The following is an 18,990-nucleotide window of genomic DNA, read 5'->3' as shown; positions in this document are numbered from 1 at the left end:
AGCTAAAATCCCCTAACAGAAATTCAAGATACCAAGTTACTTGTACTCATTTGTAAGCAACTAGAAATCATCTCCTTCATTAAGATAAACAAGAGAAAGATTCTGGACTTTCACATTCTTGCATTAAGAACCCTCTGGACAGGGGTGTTTCCTCTCCACACTGTACCACCTGTAAGTTGCTCTCCCGTTTCTTTTGAATTAAAAACTAAACAGTTTGTTTAGTTGGTGAAATCTTCATGAAGCTGAACAATTTGTCATCTGGGCTGTTCTAGCAAGGAAAACGATACATCTGCAAGTAAAATGAACAGCAAACTGCTAATTAGGCACACCCAAACAACCATGTGTCTTCCCAGGAACGGCATGAAAATTTTTGTAAAGATAAGTAAATAATACAATTAATAATAAAGTTTGCTAGTGAATAGTTCCCGAAAGACACACATTAAAAAGTATGATAAATTATGCCAGTACAAGTACTAATGGATCAGGTTTGGGTATGCTTCTTGAGGCTTGCTATGTTGACTTGGATGGAGTCCCAAAGAGAAGCTGACTTGCATCTTGCATGAATAAATTCCTAATTAGCTGCCCAGTCCTGAAGCTTTTCCAATTTATAAACAGCTTGATCCGAGGGCCTGAACAATGCATGGAATTTTGGCCAAAGAAGATTTTTAAATTGTAGAACTATATAATATTGAAAACATCTTGTTCTAAACAGAAATCTTTATCCAAAATACATACACTAAAAATTATATATATTCACCTCGTGTAAAGATGATCATTTCATTTCTAACATTTCTTTTGAAGGAAATAATACTATCATTAATAAATAGTAAATTTCCTTTCCAGAATTGTTTTTCTGAAGATGCTATACTAAGAACAGTATGATTGATATTTACCTAATATTTATTTGCAGTTACCCAGCAGTCTATTATGGTCAGTATTTAGAAATAGACAAATAGCCGTTATTATGCAAAACTCTACATATTATATCATGTATATTTGTATGAAAGAATAGTGATTTTAAACGCCTCACCTCCTGAGCACAGCTACAGATCCAAATATGGCTTAAATAATTAATTTCCATTGGTGATACCAAATATCTAAGGAGGATACAATCAATACTTTTCTTCCAGAAATATGCAATACTTAAAAGTCTGGCTGTGTAAAAGCTTCAACCATCTGATATGCAAAATTCATTATGTGGCAGATGCTCTGTATATCAACATGGAATTCCATCAGATACCAACTCTGCCCTAAAATCTTTATCCAAACAAGAGTTATATATTTTCTACAATAAGATTTATCACATCATGACATCTAAACTTCCTTATGAGGAGAAATAGGCCCTTTCCCACTTTAAAAAGTCTAAAGTCTTAGACTTCCCTGGCAGTCCAGTGGTCAAGATTCTGCGCTTCCACTGCTGGGGCCATGCGTTCGATTCCCTGGTCAGGGGACAAAGATCCCACACACCTCGAGTGGCACGGCCAAAAACATTTTTTAAGTCAAGTCTAAATTTTTGGAATTTTAAAAGTAATTACTCAAAAAACAAAAACTTGTAGGGACTTCCTTGGTAGTCCTGTGGTGAAGAATCTGCCTTCCAGTGCAGGGGACGCAGGTTCCATCCCTGGTCAGGGAACTAAGATCCCACGTGCCATGGGGCAACTAAGCCGGGGCGCCACAACTACTGAGCTCACGTGCCTCAACTAGAGAGCCTGCGTGCCACACACTACAGAGCCCACGTGGTCTAGAACCCACGCGCACAACTACAGAACCCATGAGCCCTGAAGCCTGCGCGCCACAACTAGAGAGAAGCCCCCATGCCACAACTAAGACCGGACGCAGCCAAAAATAAATAATAATATAAATAAATAAATAATAAATAAATCTTTTTTTAAAACTGTAATGCCCTAAGGCAGTGGTTTTCATACTTGATTGTGCATCCGAATCATTGGGAGAGCATAGATTCTGGGGCCCCAGCCCCAGGGTTTCTGGTTCAGTAGAGGCCTGGGGTGGAGGCCTGGAAATTTGGGAACCACACTTTGGGAACAGTGACTGTACTAAAAGTTTGGAAAAGAAAAAATATATATCTCAATGGCATAAGTTCTTTCATGTTTTTTCAGGGAACACTACACTTCATTTCTCCTTAACTATGTATCCCTACACCTTAAAGGTGACATATTTATGTAATATAATTAGTATTTCTCTTAAATAAACATCTTTCTTCCTAACTAATAGGTTAGGTGTCATGAAAAAAAAAACCTTTCTTCCTGACTAATTAATTAGATGAAATTGAAAATACATATATTTTAAGTGAAAAGTAGAGTGCTTAGATAAAAGTAAGGCAAACCAATATATAAATTTCAGAAAAATAAAAGCAAATGTATAATCAACTATGTATTGGATGATAGCATACCTGAATGTATGGTTTTAATATAAAGAAACAGATTAAAAGTTATGATTATATTAATATCTGGAATTAATTTTTTATACCACTCACATGCTCTCCATATATGAATTTCCAGTATGATTATGACACATCTCTCTTGTATTTTATTTCAAGATATAAGAAATCACCCCCTGATAAACTTATTTGCTCTGATACGGATGTACAGGAACTGCAGTAAAATAAACAGGCAAGAAAAACCTTCACTACCAATGACCAAGTTCTCTCCTTACCCCAATCCACCCTACTCAGTCCACTTGCGCCACTGTAACAGAAACACCATGAACTGGTGGCTTATAAACAACCAACACTTCTTCCCCACAGTTCTGGAGGCTGGGAAGTCCATGATCAAGGTACAGTAGTGAGGGCCTCAGTCCTCATTTATAAATGACTGTCTTTTCCCTGGGTCCTCACATGGGGGAAGAAGTGAGTGAGCTCTGTGGGGTCTCTTTTACAATGGCACTAATTCCATTCATGAGGGCTCCACCTCATGACCTAATCACCTCTCAGAGACCCCACCTCTAATATCATCACACTGGAGGTTAGGTTCCAATATACGAATTTGGGGGGTGTAGGTGGACACAAACCTTCAGTCTATACCACACCTCGTCATCCAGGGTGCAGAGTGAGAGCCAGGTTGGGTTTGGGTTCTACTCAGTTGGAAGAGCGGTGTTCAGGGTGTTCTAATCAGTTCGCTACCATTCTATGGTCTCCACACCACCAGTCTGACATTCAGCACAGCAGTTACCATTTTCTGTTTCACAAAATTCCTATCTCAAATAATTCTAAACCTTACACTGAAAGACTATTTAAGAAACCTTTATTTGCTTTTATTTTATTTGATGATTCACTTGTATTTTATTTGAAATGCATGGGCGTTCCAAGATACTGTTCCTCAGCAAGGTATCTTTTTATACGTCGGAAAAATATATGAAAATTTTCCTTTAATATTTATAGGAATAAATTTATTTTCATTTTTGGGGGGGAAAAGGACTGAAAGCACATGGTACATTATAAAAGCACACAGAATGAGAAGCAATCATTCTTTCCTTCTTATACATGTCCTCCAGTTCTCTTCTGCAGGTATGTCCACCATGTCTTTCTTCTTAAAAATCGAAAAACTATATTCCATTTTTAATATACCATAACAATTCATTCTTTTCCTATTAATGGGCATTTTGGTTTTCCTTACGCAACCATAAACTACGTACAATGCAATCTCTATTGTTTATATATGTTGGTATGTCTGAAGATAAATTTCTACATGTGAAACAGCTGCTCCATAGGTCATATGCATTTGAAATATTGATGTGTTGTTCAATTGTCCTTCAAAGACACAGAAGACAGAAATAATTGCTCCTTCTATTGAGGTATTTAAACACCTTTTTCTCCACACTTTGGTCATTGCTGTGAATTATAAAATTTAATGATCGTTATCAGTATAATAACTGAGAAAAATAATTTGTTTTTAAATTTAGTTTGCACTTATTTAATTTGTGTTGGAAATTCTTTAACTTGCATGGTTGAGGTTACTTTTTTCATATGTTTAAAAACCTCTGATACATTTCTGTGAACTGTTTATTGATGCAATTTTCTATTAAATGTCCAGTGTTTTTATAACTCATGAGGAAAAACTATGTTCAGCGGGGTAAGTCCCTCTGTGATATAGATTGTGCATGTTTTATCCTCAGTGTGGTTACATACTTGTAGTTTCCTTACAGTATGTATTGCTCTGCAAAGACAAATCTCCCAGATAAAACAAGTGTGACAGATTTTCATTAACTGTGAATTATAATGTTTTGTTCTTTAGACGCACATGATCAGTTTCTTTCTCTTTTTCATTGTCTCTCTCTCTCATAACACACACATCAGCCAGTACAGGAATGGTAAGTTTCTCTTTGGTTTCTCTCCAACTTTAAATTCAAAATTACTCTCCAAGAAGCATCCAGATTATATCAGTCCTGGCTCGATGCCTCCAGTGACTTCATGCACCTCGAATAAAATCCAAACTTCTTCTCTGGCCCATGCAATCGGACACTTGCCCATCTACAATCTCATTCCAGACAATCCTCTTGCAGTACTTACCTCACTATGCTCCACCCATGCTGATTTCCCTTCTGTTCCTCAGACACATGAGGCACGATGTTCTCTTTACTTGGAAAAACCAGATCTTCCCACATTTTCAGCTTAAATGTGCCTTCTCCAGAGAGGTTTTCCCTGGAGACTTAATCTCAAACACACCATCTTTAGAATAGCTCCAGGAGAGCACCAACTTGCCATCTCAGTCATCACCTAGAACAGTACTTGTGATGCTTGATTTTACGTGCCAGCATGGCTAGGCCACGACACCCAACAGTTTTGCCAAAGACTCATTTAGATATTGCTGTGAAGGTATTTTGTAGACATGATTAACATTTAGAACAGTAGATTCTGTTTATGTCAATCCCAATCTCCCAGTTTATCTCTCCCCCTACCCCTCCTTTCCTCCTGGTAACCATAAGTTTGTTTTCTATCTGTGACTCTATTTCTGTGTTGTAAGTTCATTTGTACCATTTTTTTAGATTCCACATATAAGTGATATAATATGATATTTGTCTGGCTTATTTACTTCACTTAGTATGACAATACACACTACTATATAGAGAATAGATAACTAATAAGAACCTAGTGTAGAGCACAGGGCACTCTACTCAATACTCTGTAATGACCTATATGGGAAAAGAATCTAAAAAAGAATGGATTTATGTATATGTATAACTGATTCACTTTGCTGTACAGCAGAAACTAACACCACATTGAAAATCAACTATACTCCAATTAAGAAAAAAACAAACAGTAGATTCTGAGTGAAGCACACTACCTACATCATGTGGGCGGGCCTCGTCCAATCAAGTTGAAGGTCATAAGAGAAAAGGCAGACGTTCCCAGGAAAGGAAGAAATTCTACCCCCAGATTGTCTTTGGATTCAAGACTGTAACATTGACTTTTCGACAGAATTTCCAGCCTGCCAGCTGCCCTGCAGATCTCAGGTTTGCCAGCCCTGACAAACCCATGAGCCAATTCCTGAAAAACCTCTTTCTAAATATAGAAGACAGATGATGATAGGTAGATAGATACTATTGGTTCTATTTCTCTGGAAACCCTAACACATCAAATACATTACTACATATTTATCACATAGGAAGCCCTCTCACTGCAGCTTTCATGTTTACACTGTGTCTCTTTCTACCCGCCAGAGCATCACCACTTACCTCTGAAGAAACATATATGGAAAATTGAGAAGCATGACTTCAAATTAGATGGCAAAGACTCAATTCCAAACCAACAGTGCCATACATTTTTTTACTACTGCAATGCTACTTATATTCAAATATTCCATGCTCACTAAAAGAAGACATTCATTTTGTTTGATACAAAATAATTTAAATATATTACTCTAAAATGTTGATTTACTGATTCAATATCCCTAAAAATGCCTAGGTCCTGTTTAGAATAATCTACAAAAGGACCACTATTTCATCCATATCCATAATTAATTGTCATTTCATACTTAATGTATGTACAATTTATATGAAAATGCTTATATCATCACACACCATATATTAATGCCTTCCTGGCTAGCAAAGAGTCCTCACTTTATTAGGAGGGCTTTCTTGCTGTCAGAACTGCATAGAATGAGGCAAAGAAATGAGCAGCTTTGTTCCAATTTAGGTACAAGTTGGCTGAGGCTGATAGAGGGAACTCAAGAATTAAATGGCATTTCTTAAAATGAAAATACCATTCTTTATATAGAAATGTTATGAAAAACTTAAGCACTATCCTGAAAGTGTATAGAGAGCAAAATTTTCTTACTGGTTTTTCCCTTCTCACAAGCATTGTTCAGAGTTTTGTACTGTATCAGATGAACTGGCTTTTAGGCTACTTTCCAAACTTCAGACTCATTTCCTTCATGATTCTAAGACTCTTGGGTTTCTTATTCAATACCTCAAAGATTTACAACTTGAACTCTTTGTGGCTCCATTACATATAAAAATGATTAAAGATAGAGCTTTGAAAGTAGAGTATACCAAAAAAAAAAAACCACTCAAAAATAATAATTTGCATTCATTTATTTCCCAGAAGAAAAAAAATTAAAACATTCCCTCATTTCAGTATAGTCATGAGAAAATGAAATCTTCAGAACAATGAAATACATAATTATAGTAATCATGCCAGTCAAAACATCCAGGTCAATAACCTTCAAATGTTACATTCATTAATGTGCAAGTAATTTCAAATCAGATTTGGGGAACTCATTTGTTTTGAGGAATGCCTCAGAAAATAAGGATCCTGATGGTTGGACAAGAAAACGTTCTGATAACCAACGGGCTGTTCTCATAAAATAAATGAGACTAAACTAGACTCTATTTGAAGAAGAAAGTATTGTAAATCAGTGACTGTTCTCTTTCATCTCTTCTGGCATTTTATTCTCAAATATAATAAATCATTCACTGATGAATTTCTATCCTCTGATATGGAAGTGTAGGAACTAGATTAAGAAAAAACTGTGTCATCTTCATGGATAAGCACACTTACAGCTATTTTACTAAAAAGGGAAGAGTCTTTCACTTCTAAGTTCAATATGAAAATGAAGGAAGAGTAAGGAACTGCTCAGGCTAAGGTAAGAATAAACTTCCCGGAGCCCTTGAGGGCTGCTGCTGTTTTGCAGTAACACAACGTGAACTCACAAGTCTCTGCAACTGTGATGAAATCTGTATCTCTAAAGAGGTAACAACTTCTATGCCAAACAGATGGGAAAAGGTCCTTTAGGTTTCCACTTCAGTGAACTTTTATCTTGCTGTCTCGTATTGTTTTCATCTTCCTCTACACACAGTCTCTGATGGAAGCAAGTAACAAGTTAAAAATAGCTTCCTTGTACCCTGTCAGTCTGGCAGGAAACTGAGTAGTTAGACACAGGGTGATGACTGATGTTCAACTTCATTTTATTTTAGTGATTCTATTTATGATATGTATTTCCTTTGGGAACTCAATGGATGAAGAGAAATGACTCTATAAGTGTAGCAGCCTTAAAACTATCATGTCACCAAAACAATCTGTTGTATGATGTACTGATATTTAGCATGGCTTCAGATATTTACTTCCAGTTAACGGGTAGTTCATTATGATCAACTCTAAGACAGTGATTGACTATTCCCAAACTACTGCTTGGGAATAAAATATTTTTCATTTATCTTTATAATGTTTTTTCTTTGTAGCCTAACTTTTAGTTCTCCCTTGAGAAAACTGATGTATTGCATGGGTACAAGACAGGGTACAAGTCTCCAAATTCTCCAAAAACTGGAGCATTTGATAAACTGCCTATTAAGATATATTTTCTCTACTTCTATCCTCAATGAAATAATTCTTTCAACTATTAATAAGGCACTGTCTCCTACTTTCAATCCAAAATCCCTGATATTAATTTTTACTGGCTCATAAACCAACCTTCACACGTCTGTGTTCCAAATGGACGTTCTCTGATCCATGATAAAAAAAAAACCTCCAATGAAGAGAGAAGCTTAATAGTGTTTCATTCCTACTGAAGTCAAGGAATATAAACTGCTCAATAAGAAGACTTAATAGTTTTTGAATGTTTACTATGTGATAGCCAGTATTCTAAATTGTTGATGTGAATAACTTAACTTAATTCTCAAATATGAGGTAGGTATTATTTTCAGCCACATTTGAAAGATAAGAAAACGGATGCAATTAGAAGTTAATAAATGTGCCTGAAATCACAGAGCTATAGTGGCTAATCTTTACTAAGAACCTTAGTGGTCTGGCTCCTCAGCCTATGGTCCTAACCTCTGAGCTTTTACCGGCTTTCTGAATAAGTGGCTACACTATAATGAACAAGGGAAAGCTTAATACTATGTAGTCAGGACACGCCCATGAAGCCCAAATGAAAGAGTGCTGAGAAGGGGAAGAGAAAATCTGAAAGGTTACACACAAATGGAAATAATGCTGTTTAAGAGGTCACCAAACTTGGAGCACTTCATTCAAAAATGCATTTGCTCCCATTCTGTTTCTTGCTTCCAGGTCAGCTGATTAAAATTCCATCCAACCTTAAAGATTTTGTAAACCGTTCATACTTGTAATCCTTTGAACAGTGTTCATCTCCTCTTTATCTGAATCTGATAAGAAACGGCTCATGTCTGTCTTGTCCATCACTGTATCCCCATCATTCAGAACAGCATATGTGACAGAATAGACCCTTGACAACATAATTTTTATAATGCCTTATATTTATTTATGTTTTATTATAAAATTTTCAAACATACAAAGAACACCCTGAACCCACAATACACCTTCCATGACTATCCACACACAGAAAATCTTGTTTCACATATAGTATTACCCTCTTCTCCCCAATTCACTGAATTATTTTAAAGCAAATTCCAAACATCAACTTATCTCATCTCACCCATATATATTTCAGAGAATTTATTTGAAATGAATGGAGACCCATATCATATATTACCTCTTTTATTAAAAAGTTTTCCAATCTCCTCAAACAAATGAGATTCCTCCTTATTTGAAAGTCTGTGGGGGTTTTTTTGTGCGTGTCTCTTGTTTCACAGTATCTGTCTTACTGTGTTCATGTTGAGAACGTGTTCTCTACTGTGTTTGGAATCTAAGTCCCTGAGGTGAGGACAAAGTCTTATCTTTGTATCCCATTCAAGGTCAACTGCAGTATTGAACATGGAATCTAGTTTTCTGTCTCCTTCCCACCAGTTCCAAATACATGTGAAAGGATGCCAAAATAGCACTCTTTCCATTTTCGTTTCAGCTGAGAACAAGACGATAGACAGTATTCCAAACTGAGGTGCTAGACATAAAAAGCAGTTGGCTGAAAACTGGTTTTGAGTCCTTCACCTTGGCGTCCATCTTAATTGTATTGAAGGACTGAGGTTGAAGATGCCAAAGGAGAGAATTTCTTTGAAGAAACTTGGACTGCTGTGTCATCCCCACATTCATTCATCCTAAGTGAGAAAGGCCGAGGGATCCTTGGAAGTTGAAGGATTAAAAGGACTGGTGGTTGATCCATGCCTAAGAAAATGGAAGGCGGCCCATGCCTGTAGCAGAAGTTGCCTGCCTTGCAGCAGGGTAAAGAGAGGCAGCTCCACTGAATACAGGCTGTTCTTCCACCAAAAGCAGGAGAGAGGAGCAAAGTTTCTGTGGTCTAGAGTGGACCATGCAGGAGAAAAGAATCCAACCAGAAGATCTCAGCAGAAAGAAGCCAGATGGAAAAGATTAGAAGAGGCATTGTCTTGAGCACACAGAAGCCCTAGAACATCAGTCTTCATAGCCACCAAGTTAGCAATCATCAACGAAAGATACAAAATTATCAGCCAAAAAGAATATTCCTTTCTCTCACCCCTTCTCTCTCACTGCTGCTCCATTATCCTGCCAGCTCCAAACATGCAGGAGTCAGAAACATTGGCTGGAGGACAAGGAGAAGTCAAGGTTGGCACGTGGACCTGAAGTGGATCACCCCCACTCCAAGTGCCTCTGAGACTGGAGCAGTACCTCATGGCAATGCAGAGAAATGGCCGCTTTAAGTGAAGTTTTGAGTATCAAGTCAGCCTAGACCTTTTTACTGAATTTAGACGTTCTTCGGGCTGAATTTGATTACTGAATTTAGACTGTTTATGGAACTAATGACAATAAAAGACCCTTCAGACACTCGCAAAAAAACATTCTGAGAATTGGCTGTGATTTCATTCTAGAGACAGGGAAAAGCAGCCTTCAGAGTGGGTTTAGTGAAACAGTTTCTACTTTCACCTTTGAGTCCAGCTCCCTAAATGTAATGATTGTACTGCTTAATAGGAGACAACTGACTACGAAGCAAATAAACCGGTAAAGAAACATTCAAAAGAAATGTCTCGGTTCAGAAAATGAGACACCATGCAATTATTGCCAAATTAACGGAGCATTTCTTAGAAAATAACAAAATGTGTATACTGACCTGAGAAGAATGGATATTTTCTCAGGCTTTAATACTAGTTAGGAATGTCAGAACTTGGAGAAAAGTTGATAAAATGTGCATCCTTTTGCTACCTTCTCTTATTTTCTACAGAACCAAACTATGGGATAACTATTTTAGACACTATCTTTTAAATAAAAATTATCTGCCAAGCAAGTATACTCTAGTAAGGCAGAAGGATGGTACACAGCCAAGAACTCTACACATTTTGTGCTCATTCAGAACCTAATGCATCAGTCATACTGATACGTGTCCCATTGGACCTAGACTGTGTATTCTACAACGTGAGGAATTCGACAGTCTCATAATATATCTAAAACCACACTTTTATTTCTGCCACAAAAGAGCAAAAATGTTTCAGTTCTTCCCATGCTGAAGATAGCAGACTCAGCTTTTGACCTTGGGCAGACCTTGGCACTTTTACCCACCCCCAACCCAGACGCCTCATTTACGGTAAAGACAATCAGACCTAATATATCTCTAAGACAGGAGGGTTTTAGAGTTCTTTAGACTCTGGTTTCGCCAAATGTCTATGGAAGTACACACAGTGGGACAGGCATGATCTTAAGGTTAAGTTAGAAAAAAAAAAAAAAAATCAGTATCCAGAGTCAGCCATACGTAGAAACTTTCACGATTCCTCTGTCTTCTCATTTTTCCAGCACTCAGTTTCATTTTGGAACCAAATATTACCCACCAAAATGTTAGCACCAAGCCACATCCCCAAATCACCATAACTTAGTTCTCACTAACATTTATAAAAATTCCTTTTCCTCAGAGTCCTGTTACCTTTAAAAAATTATTGATACGTGTTCAAGGACATTGCTCTTAGCCTCTCAGATATCGAAGCTGTGTTATGAACTAAATTTCAATAGATAGGAAGATATATGACATATAAATGCAAAAAAGTATTCAAAGTGTCATGGGATTTAGAGGTTACAATAAAACACAAATGAAGGAATTCATTCCACTAGCACCCGAGATAAAAGTGGGAGTTTGGCAAAACTGTATACACAGTTGTATGGAGAAAATGATTTAGTTGAAAATACTCCATTAATCGTGGAAATATCAAGGTCCATGGCAGATTGCTGCAATGGGGTAGGAGTGGGGATGCCTTGTGTCACCCATTTTAAGTGACCTCCAATTCTGAACCAAGTAAGACAGGCCATAGGTATGGTAACAATGATGATTATTACAAAGGTTTAATTCAGTATTATGAACCTGACTGAAGAGGCAGAAATTGCAAGGGGAAAAAAAATAGAAAACAGACTGGTGTTTAAGTCATAAAGAACATACTACCTTTGCATAAGCAACATAGGAAAAACAAGCAGTTGTTACGGTGATAAAATTCAGAACAATCCTGAAACCTGTCTGGGTTTAAAATGTAGCCCTTGACATTTGAAAACTAAGCCAGGTGTTTAAAAAATATATATGTAGGAAGGTCAGGAAGAAAACGAAAATTTGAAGATGAAGTGTCTTTCCAGATAAATAACGGGTAAAGGAGAAAAAAAAAAGTGAGGTAAAAAAAAGTTATGGCCAGAAAAAATGTCATTGTCTGGGTGGAAAAAGCACTGATAATAGATAAGTAGAAACTCTCAGATTTTTAAGGCTTTATATTTTTATCTGATTTTTTAAAACTTTGATTCTAATATGTCTAGAAGGGGCACCTTATTGTAAGAGTTCATAAAGAAAACACTGGGTTAGGAAAGAAGCATTAAAGAACATTAACTACATAAGATGAAGTAGAAATCACGTGGATTATTAATTTTACGGGGATACTTAACAGCTATTGGCTAGTTTAAGGGTTGTTGCGGAAGTTATCAATTCCTGGAGATCGAGGGAGAGTTACTGGATTATCTGTCTATTAATCAAAAGGGAAAAGGAAGCCCTGGTAATTAAGTAGCTGTCACCTGAACTTCAATACTCAGAAAGACAAGCGCAAGCCATCAAGCAATCAATCTGCAATCACAAGGAACTGAGAACAGAGTAAGCGCTGGCAGGCCTTTCAGAGAACAATTTTGTTTCCCGATGAAGAGACAGGAGGGGTAGATAAGAGGGACTTTAAGTGTTAGAGACTATGTGGATTTCAGTAAGACATTTTCATCGTTAATCAGAAATCATCTGAACTGTGGACCTCGGTGTCATGACAGTGTATACGGTGTCCATGCACTCTTTTTTTTTTTTTTTTTTTTTTTTTTTGTGGTACACGGGCCTCTCACTGCTGTGGCCTCTCCCGTTGCAGAGCACAGGCTCCGGACGCGCAGGCTCAGCGGCCATGGCTCACGGGCCCAGCTGCTCCGCGGCATGTGGGATCTTCCGGACCGGGGCACGAACCCGTATCCCCTGCATCGGCAGGCGGATTCTCAATCACTGCGCCACCAGGGAAGCCCCCATGCACTCTTTAAAATCATTTGAATTCAAATAGATTTTGTTTCATGAATTAATATGCTACAACTATTTGAGATATTTCATTTACAACCACAGAGGAATTCCACCTCTTTTGATGAACACAAAGGTGATTTGACCCAGTGTATAGGCCTGTCATAATTCTGAAACAATTTGTACGGTTCTCCTGTTTTTTGAGTCAGCACGTCTGTGCACGTAAATAATCTGACAGGGCTTCCCTGGTGGCGCAGTGGTTGAGAGTCCGCCTGCCGATGCAGGGGACACGGGTTCGTGCCCCGGTCCGGGAGGATCCCACGTGCCGCGGAGCGGCTGGGCCCGTGAGCCATGGCCGCTGCGCCTGCGCGTCCGGAGTCTGTGCTCCGCAACGGGAGAGGCCACAGCAGTGAGAGGTCCGCGTACCGCAAATAAATAAATAAATAAATAATCTGACCAATCATCTCCTAAAAAAATGCCTCCAGGAGAAGAAATCTTGCCAAAATAATCACTTCGTTCTTAACAATGAATGATATGCTCACCCTTGGCCACAAATTTATCCTATTGATGTGTGTGGCATAATTTCTCTAGAATGAACTTGCTGAGTATTATGACCCAGCAAAAGAAAGGAAAAAACCCCTATGATCCCCACCTGTGGTGCAAATTCACTTGATATTCATTTCTTCCAAATTTGAAAGCATTATATTTATCTCAATCAACTGCAGGTCTCTGAAATGAATTTTCTATATGGGGATCTTAGCGTTTTCACACACTGATCACTGCTATACTCTGTTTATTCTCAAGGAAAAAGCAGCTAATAGCTCGGGATTGTAACATTCATTAGAACTTGACTTTACATTGAAGCCATCTTAGATTATAATCCGAACTACTGAATTTTTGAAACATATCCATTAATGCTTTGAAAAAATTATATCACAAAATTACTACAGAAATCCAATTTGGTTAGAAATGAAATGTAAAAATAGCGCTTTTATTTCAAAAAAGAATTAAAGAACAAAAAAACGCTATAATGGCTCATAATTCTAACATCACTATAACATCTGTTTCCATTAGATATAAATAAATACAGTGGAAATATAAAGCCTCCCCAGTACTTTAAATATATTAGCAGTTTTCATGTAACTGTCCAGAAATATTCTATGTGGAATGAATGTCAGTACTTTTATTTATGCAAATCTTTTGATAAAATATTTAATATCCAACTTTTAACTTTTTTATTGGAGTGTAGCTGCTTCACACTGCTGTATCAGTTTCTGCCATACAGCAAAGTGAATCAGCCATGCGTAGACATATATCCCCTCTTTTTTGGGATTTCCTTCCCATTTAGGTCACCACAGAGCACCGAGTAGAATTCCTTGTGCTATACAGTAGGTTCTCATTAGTTATCTATTTTATACATAGTAGTGTATATATGTCAGTCCCAATCTCCCAATTCATCCCCCCCTTGATATCCATGTTTGTTCTCTGTCTGTATCTATTTTTACTTGAAATTATTCCACTTTAGCAGATATAAATATGCATCATTTTTTACTGCCACGTAATATTCCATTGTCAATATACCACGATCAGTTAACTAGATATGATGGATATTTATGTTTCAGCATTGACTTTGCATTGAAAAAAAATCCTGTTCTAAATTTATTTCAAGAACTGGCTGAGCCATGAATGAAATTACAAATTTAAATTATATTTTTAAAAATGTCAAAGTACACATGAGAGTTTTCTCAGGATCAAACAGAAAAGAAATAACACCCCATCAGCTTACTCTGAAGCATTGGGGAATAAAGTTTTGGGAGAGTTCAATGAGATGATTCTTGTGAAACCTCAGCTGAGCGCTAGAAAATAATTAGGGCTAAAAACGTTCATTTGGGAAGTAGCCTAGAGATGGTGGTAAGGAACCAGAGAGTGAGGTTCCTCTGCTGGTCCAGAGAAGCAAGGGAGTAGGCTGGTGACCCATGAGATAGGGACAAAAGAGGGGAAAAAAAACACCCTCAAAAAATGGAAAATGTCAGCTAAGGTGATGAGCTAGAAGGGCTGTTTGAGAAAAAGTTAAGCAAAGTGAAAGGTGTTCACAGGAGAGTGAAGTCACATAGGGCCCTTAGAAGCAGCTGACCAACAGGAGGCTGGGTGGTACAGAAAAGGGAAGACAGGAGCTGGAAGCAAGTGAGAAAAGTGAGAATTGCTCACTTTCTTTACCAGAAATGTGGACACTTCCCAAGGAGGGTTCTTGCTAAAGATGAGCCCATGAATGAGGTCTTAAAACATATATCATGTAGAAGAAAACATATTTTTGAATTGAAAATACTCTCCTTCTAAAAAGTTTTCCCAAATCATTGATTTCTCCAACAGTATTTCCTATTATACAAACCTCAGACCAAATAGAGAGGAATGGGACAAATTGAAACTAAGGTTCCTGCAGTTCTAGAATCAAACGTATAATGTAATGTGATATATTAAATATATTTATATTCCATACTAAATTGTTCATTAATCATGAAATTCTCATTAGCCCTTGTAGAAAAATTGTTAATACACAAAAATATTCAATTCCAGTTTGAACAATGTGCAGAGAAAGTATAAGTCAAAGTAGAATTTAATTACTAGGTCTAAGTGGCAGAAATCTTATTAACATGAATATTGGAAGAATTCAAAATACTATGCATGCTATGATTGTTCTCAGTAAAGGCAAGACAAATATATTTAAGAATACATTTCAGCATCCAAGGGGCATAATGAATAAAGAACACTAGCCACGTCAGCCAAATTTTTTATTTAAATTTAAGTATAGTTCCTGCCTTCAATAATTATTTTCTGTGAAATCAAAGATTCCCTATGAGATATTTGGATGTAAACTACAAGTAATCATTTACTATATCAGGAATGCAACCTTTAACTATAATGAATATGATCACACAGAAATAAACAGTTTTTACTACATAAATTTATGTTAATATTAATTACAGTATGTTTATTATAGTAAATTGAATTTGCTAAAGGGCACTTTAAGTGAACTCATCATTCTAGTGGTAACTAAACTACCTATCTTTATACAGAGTAGGTGTGATTATAAATCAGAACGTTTTTCACCTTACCTTTTAGCAGACTGCTCAAAATAAAATACACTAAAACATTCGAATCCAAACACACCACAGGTCTCCGATCTATGATAATCACCAGCATTGGAAAATCAAAGGACTAATTCCCGGCCAATTGTATTGACCAACACTATTGTTACAGAGGGAGAATCTAGGACTTTTTCAAACTCAGGTAATTACTTGCAAGCACAACCAGTTATAGGAAGTGAAGGAAAATAAACTCTAGAAATTCTAGACGGTGAGAAAAAAAAAGGTGAAAAATTTCACTCCTGAGCTTGAGAACAACTGACAACATACAAATAAACAATGCCTCAAACAGACATACATAAAAGTACCAGCCCTCTTTCCCTCTCCCTCTCTCTCTGTCTCTCACACACACTCATACACTCAGAGACAATTGTAGGATGAACATATTAATGCTGCTGTGACATATATCCACATAACAAATCTTTGCACAGGTATTCACATTTCACTGAATTTCCTCTTTCTAATACTCATAAAGTTAAAAAAAAAAAAGATATCTGAGAAACAAGACAGATTGGCTAGAAGTTAAGTAATACTTCACTGAAAAAGTGGGATTGTTGGGTAAGCCATAGATAGAAAAGACGAGAGAACTTTCAGAACACCACAGAATGCCATCATATTTCTAAAATGTCAAAAAGAATCAAACTTATTTTTGGCAAACTAAAGAGAAGGAATTAATGTATCTTCTAACCTGTGTGGCCAAGTTAAAACTGAAGTAATGCATTCAAGAACTCGGAAAAGAAAGCAGGGATGAGAGTGGCCGTTATGTTTTCACAGACCACTACACATAAAATACCTTTTTACTATATCGTCTCCATTCCAGCACGGCAGTCCGTCACCAGCCGCTAATTCATTAGCACAAAGTTGATCAGCCAGGCCTCCATAGAATGTCCTGTACAGTCGAAGGCTGTTGATAAATTTTCTGAATGGAAAAAACAAAGAAAATAATTAAACCCCAAAATCCATAATAAATGCCAATATAAATAGCACAATTTGTTATGCATAATGTTTAGAATGTAACTTAAAATTTTCTCTATTTATTTTCATATATTTTCAATACTTTTCTAACAAGACAAAAACTACATTTTTAAAAAAATGTATTCAAATTTATTCTTTACATAGAAGTTTTCACTGGGTATGAACTTTATATAACTCCAGGTCCAAGAAGCTGTGAATAGTATATGCGCGCGCGCACACACACACACACACACACACACACACACACACACACACACACACACACACACACACACACAAACACACAACATCACTTTAGCTTCCCTAAAAGCCCTCACTAGCTACTGGCATCTAAACCAGTGATACTAATTACTTTTCCATATAGAAATGTCAGAGGCTTATAACAAGCTGACTGACTGCTTACTGATTAAAAGTTTAGGGCTTCCCTGGTGGCGCAGTGGTTGAGAGTCCGCCTGCCAATGCAGGGGACACGGGTTCGCGCCCCGGTCCGGGAAGATCCCACATGCCGCGGAGCAGCTGGGCCCGTGAGCCATGGCCGCTGAGCCTGCGCGTCCGGAGCCTGTGCTCCGTGACGGGAGAGGCCACAGCAGTGAGAGGCCCGTGTACCGCAAAAAAAAACAAAAAAAAGTTTAGTAGACTTGGGTGATTTTCCCATGTGGGTCTTCTCTTTGGGGTCTAAGAACATCAAATAATAATATGTCTTTACTAAATATGAGAGAACCCAGGTATGTAACACACTTCAGAAGCATGAAAATAAAAGTTATTGGAGGGAGTAATATTTAATACATTTATTAAGTTTTTTCCCTCTCATACTATTGGGTTGGCCAAAAAGATCGTTTGGATTTTTCCTGTAAAACCTGAATGAACTTTTTGGCCAACCCAATATTTCCCCTTTCACCATCAATTATGGAGAGGGAAAATTCAACAAAAAAGCAGTTTTTAAATTTCAAAATCCAAGACTTTGGAGTTTTAAAACCAAGGCTTTGAGGTCTCAAGAACTTGAGTTTTAGCATTTCAAAAGACCCAGTCCTAAAGCTCTGAACTTTTTAACATAAACAATTGTTTTGGGGGAAAAGAAAAGAAAAGCCAGTAGCCTGATCCAGAGGAAATGCCCCCTCTGGACTAAAAGGCAGGGAGAGGAGGTGGAAACGTTGGCAGGAAAGCAAACTTCAGAAATCTGTGGGATGAGTAATTAAAATATAGCAATTATGAAACTGCATTCTCCATTGATACTTTTAAAACGATTTCTTTAAAAATGAAATTAAAGAGCAGGGGTGTCTATAAATTATAGCTGGAATAAACTACTTTTAAAAATTAAATCTAATTTTGGCAGCACTAATGCTCGACTGTTTCAACTTGTGATTCTCTCTCTTATTGGTTTTCAAAGAACTAACTGTAGAAACTGCTGGAGCTGTAAATAACCACTTCTCTGTTGGCAGGATAAATATAACTTTCAAATATGTAAGATCTGCAATCAGAGAGATCAGAAGTTCCCATGGCAAGTGGCTAGTGAGTATTCAATCAAATTTTTAGCAAAGCTTGACCGGACAAGTGGTAACAAAATCTTTGCAGGAAGCACAAATCTCTAACTCATGCTCAATCAAAAAAAAAGATGATGCTTTATTTTCTCACTAGCACAGTTAAATGTTTATCTATATTTGATCGATTTCCTCTACTAGAAAATAAGTGTCTCCTTGATGGCTGCGTTCCACTAACTGCAATGCATGATCAAACATCAATTCTCATGCTGCAGCTACGAAAACATAATTGATGACATCGACTGGTTCTTTCTTAGAGAGGTGGGGTTTAATGAACAGGAAGATGTACGGCTCCTGTCCTGAATTCTACTCACTATAAAGGACCACATGTTTGAAATCAAAGAATACTTTTAGAAATGAAGAGGCCTGGCACAAATGGCTGAAAATGTTGAGACCTTCAAATTGATCAAGTAAAACTGAAGAGATAATTTTTGGCCCCCAAACCTCCTACTTCACTCTTGGTAAATGGTGTCTTTGTTTCATTTCTCCCTT

At 37.2% G+C, this 18,990-nt stretch overlaps 1 protein-coding gene across 1 annotated transcript in view; it reads right to left on the bottom strand.

The window, feature by feature from the left end:
* The window catches only part of GPC5 (glypican 5), a 1,282,790-nt gene that overhangs the window by 963,611 nt on the left and 300,189 nt on the right, over nt 1-18,990 (bottom strand). The window contains exon 5 of the mRNA XM_059041775.2: nt 16,779-16,904. Coding sequence (XP_058897758.1) covers nt 16,779-16,904 — 126 coding nt within the window. The remainder of the gene's footprint in view (nt 1-16,778; nt 16,905-18,990) is intronic.

This window comes from Kogia breviceps, chromosome 16, assembly GCF_026419965.1.
Source record: "Kogia breviceps isolate mKogBre1 chromosome 16, mKogBre1 haplotype 1, whole genome shotgun sequence".
Classification (NCBI taxonomy): Eukaryota; Metazoa; Chordata; class Mammalia; order Artiodactyla; family Physeteridae; genus Kogia; species Kogia breviceps.
Note: the sequence above shows the minus strand (reverse complement) of the source record. Positions and strands in the feature narration are given on the sequence as shown.